This window comes from Macaca fascicularis, chromosome 6 (genome assembly GCF_037993035.2).
Source record: "Macaca fascicularis isolate 582-1 chromosome 6, T2T-MFA8v1.1".
NCBI lineage: Eukaryota > Metazoa > Chordata > Mammalia > Primates > Cercopithecidae > Macaca > Macaca fascicularis.
Window position 1 is genome coordinate 57,488,521 of NC_088380.1, and position 2,628 is coordinate 57,491,148.

A 2,628-nucleotide genomic window follows, 5' to 3' on the forward strand; every position below is an offset into this window, starting at 1 on the left:
AGAATAATCAAGAATTGTGGAACAATTGCAAAATGTGTAACCTATCCGAAATAGGAATACCAGAAAGAAAAAAGAAAGAGAAAAAAACGAAGAAATACCTGAAGAAATAATGATTGAAAATTTCCTCCAGATTAATGTCAGACACAAAACCACATATCCAGAAAGTTCAGAGATCACTAAGAGAATAAATATTAAAAAACTAAACTTAGGGGAGACGAGACCAGAGGCCGAACTCGGGTTCTGACAAGATGGCCGGGCTGCCCCGCAGGATCATGAAGGAAACCCAGTGTTTGCTGGTAGAACCAGTTCCTGGCATCAAAGCAGAACCAGATGAGAGCAACGCCCATTATTTTCATGTGGTCATTGCTGGCCCTCAAGATTCCCCCTCTGAGGGAGGGACTTTTAAACTTGAACTATTCCTTCCTGAAGAATACCCAATGGCAGCCCCTAAAGTACGTTTCATGACCAAAGTTTATCATCCTAATGTAGACAAGTTGGGAAGAATATGTTTAGATATTTTGAAAGATAAGTGGTCCCCAGCACTGCAGATCCGCACAGTTCTGCTATCTATCCAGGCCTTGTTAAGTGCTCCCAATCCAGATGATCCATTAGCAAATGATGAAGTGGAGCAGTGGAAGACCAACGAAGCCCAAGCCATAGAAACAGCTAGAGCATGGACTAGGCTATATGCCATGAATAATATTTAAATTGATCCGATCATCAAGTGTGCATCACTTCTCCTGTTCTGCCAAGACTTCCTCCTTTTTGTTTGCATTTAATGGACACAGTCTTAGAAACATTACAGAATAAAAAAGCCCAGACATCTTCAGTCCTTTGGTGATTAAATGCACATTAGCAAATCTATGTCTTGTCCTGATTCACTGTCATAAGGCATGAACAGAGGCTAGAAGTATCATCTGGATTGTTGTGAAACGTTTAAAAGCAGTGGCCTCTCCCTGCTTTTATTCATTTCCCCCATCCTGGTTTAAGTACAAAGCACTGTGAATGAAGGTAGTTGTCAGGTTAGCTGCAGGGGTGTGGGTGTTTTTCTTTCTTTTTTTTTTTTTTTTTGAGGGAGGAGGTAGTTTTATTTTTAATTTTATGGGCTCCTTTCCCCCTTTTTTGGTGATCTAATTGCATTGGTTAAAAGCAGCTAACCAGGTCTTTAGAATATGCTCTCTAGCCAAGTCTAACTTTATTTAGACACTGTAGATGGACAAGCTTGATTGTTTGAACCAAAATGAGAACATTAAACAAACATCACAGCCCTCACTAAAACATTGCTGTCAAGTGTAGATTCCCCCCTTCAAAAAAAGCTTGTGACCATTTTGTATGGCTTGTCTGGAAACTTCTGTAAATCTTATGTTTTAGTAAAATATTTTTTGTTATTCTAAAAAAAAAAAAAAAAACTAAACTTAGAATATCATATTTAAACTTCAGAAAATCAAAAATAAAAAATTAAAAGAAATCAGTTTAAAAATGTTATTTATAAAAGATTAAAGATAAAAATTGCATCCCACATCTCCTCGGAAACCATGCAAGAAAGAAGGGTGAAATATTTAGATTGCTGAGACAAAAACACCAACAACCTATAGTTGTATACACTGTGAAATTATCCTTCAACGTGAAGAAGAAAAATATGCCTTCTCAGACAAATGAAAATAGAATCTGTCTTTAAGAAGTGTTAAATGTTCTTCATAAAGAAAATTATAAGGGTCAGAAACCCAAATCTACATAAAGAAAGAGCACCAGAGAATGATAAACGCACATAAAGAACTTTGCTTTTCTTATTCTTAAATAATCTAACAGATAAGTTTGTTCAAAATAACAATAGCAACAATGTATTCAGTGATGTATGCTTATGTATATGTGTGTGTGTTTATATATAAGTGAAATTAATGACAACGATGACACAAAGAACAAGAGGAAGGCCTTTGTAATACTTTGTTATTATAAAGTACACACTCTAAACATGAGGTGATATATTGGTATTTACAACTGGACATGGATTAGTTTTGTATGTATTGTAAGCTCTAGAGCAACCACTAAAAAATATGTTAAAAAAGAAGCATAATGGCTATGCTATAAAAGGAGAGAAAACTAAATTTTATAAAATGCTCAATTAAAACTATAGAAGACAGAAAAATTATAGAAGACAAAAATAAAAACAAAAAATAAGTACAACAAATAAAAGTAGTCACAAAGAATATGGCTATTAACCCAAGTATATCAATAATCACTTAAACATAAATAATCCAAACACAACAATTAATAGACAGAGATTTTCAGAGTGAATCAAAAAACAAGACCCAACTATATGTGGTCTACAAGAAACCCACTTTTAATATAAGGGCACAGAAAAGATTAAAAGCAAATCAATAGAGAAAAATATACAATGCTAACATTAATCAAAACAAAATGAGTATAGCTTTATTAATTTCAGTTAGAACAGATATCAGAGCAAGGAAAGTTATCAGGGATAAGGAACGGCATTACATAATAATAAAAAGGTCAGTACTCCAAGAGGACATATTTTAATGTGTATGAACCCCAAAACAGAGTGTCAAAAATGCTAAGCAAAAACTGACAAACCTATAAGGAGAAATACATGAATCTATTTTCATAGTG

The 2,628-nt window shown here is 34.1% G+C and overlaps 1 protein-coding gene across 1 annotated transcript; it reads left to right on the plus strand.

The window, feature by feature from the left end:
• Positions 1-209: 209 nt before the first annotated feature.
• Positions 210-860, plus strand: LOC102120666 (ubiquitin-conjugating enzyme E2 N-like). Its single transcript, XM_065546242.2, has one exon. The coding sequence runs from the start codon at positions 249-251 to the stop codon at positions 705-707; it is 459 nt and encodes a 152-aa protein (XP_065402314.1). The 5' UTR covers positions 210-248; the 3' UTR covers positions 708-860.
• Positions 861-2,628: the final 1,768 nt, after the last annotated feature.

Coding starts and splice junctions, on each gene's coding strand:
- LOC102120666 (XM_065546242.2), top strand. CDS start 249: ATGGCCGGGCTGCCCCGCAGGATCATGAAGGAAACCCAGTGTTTGCTG.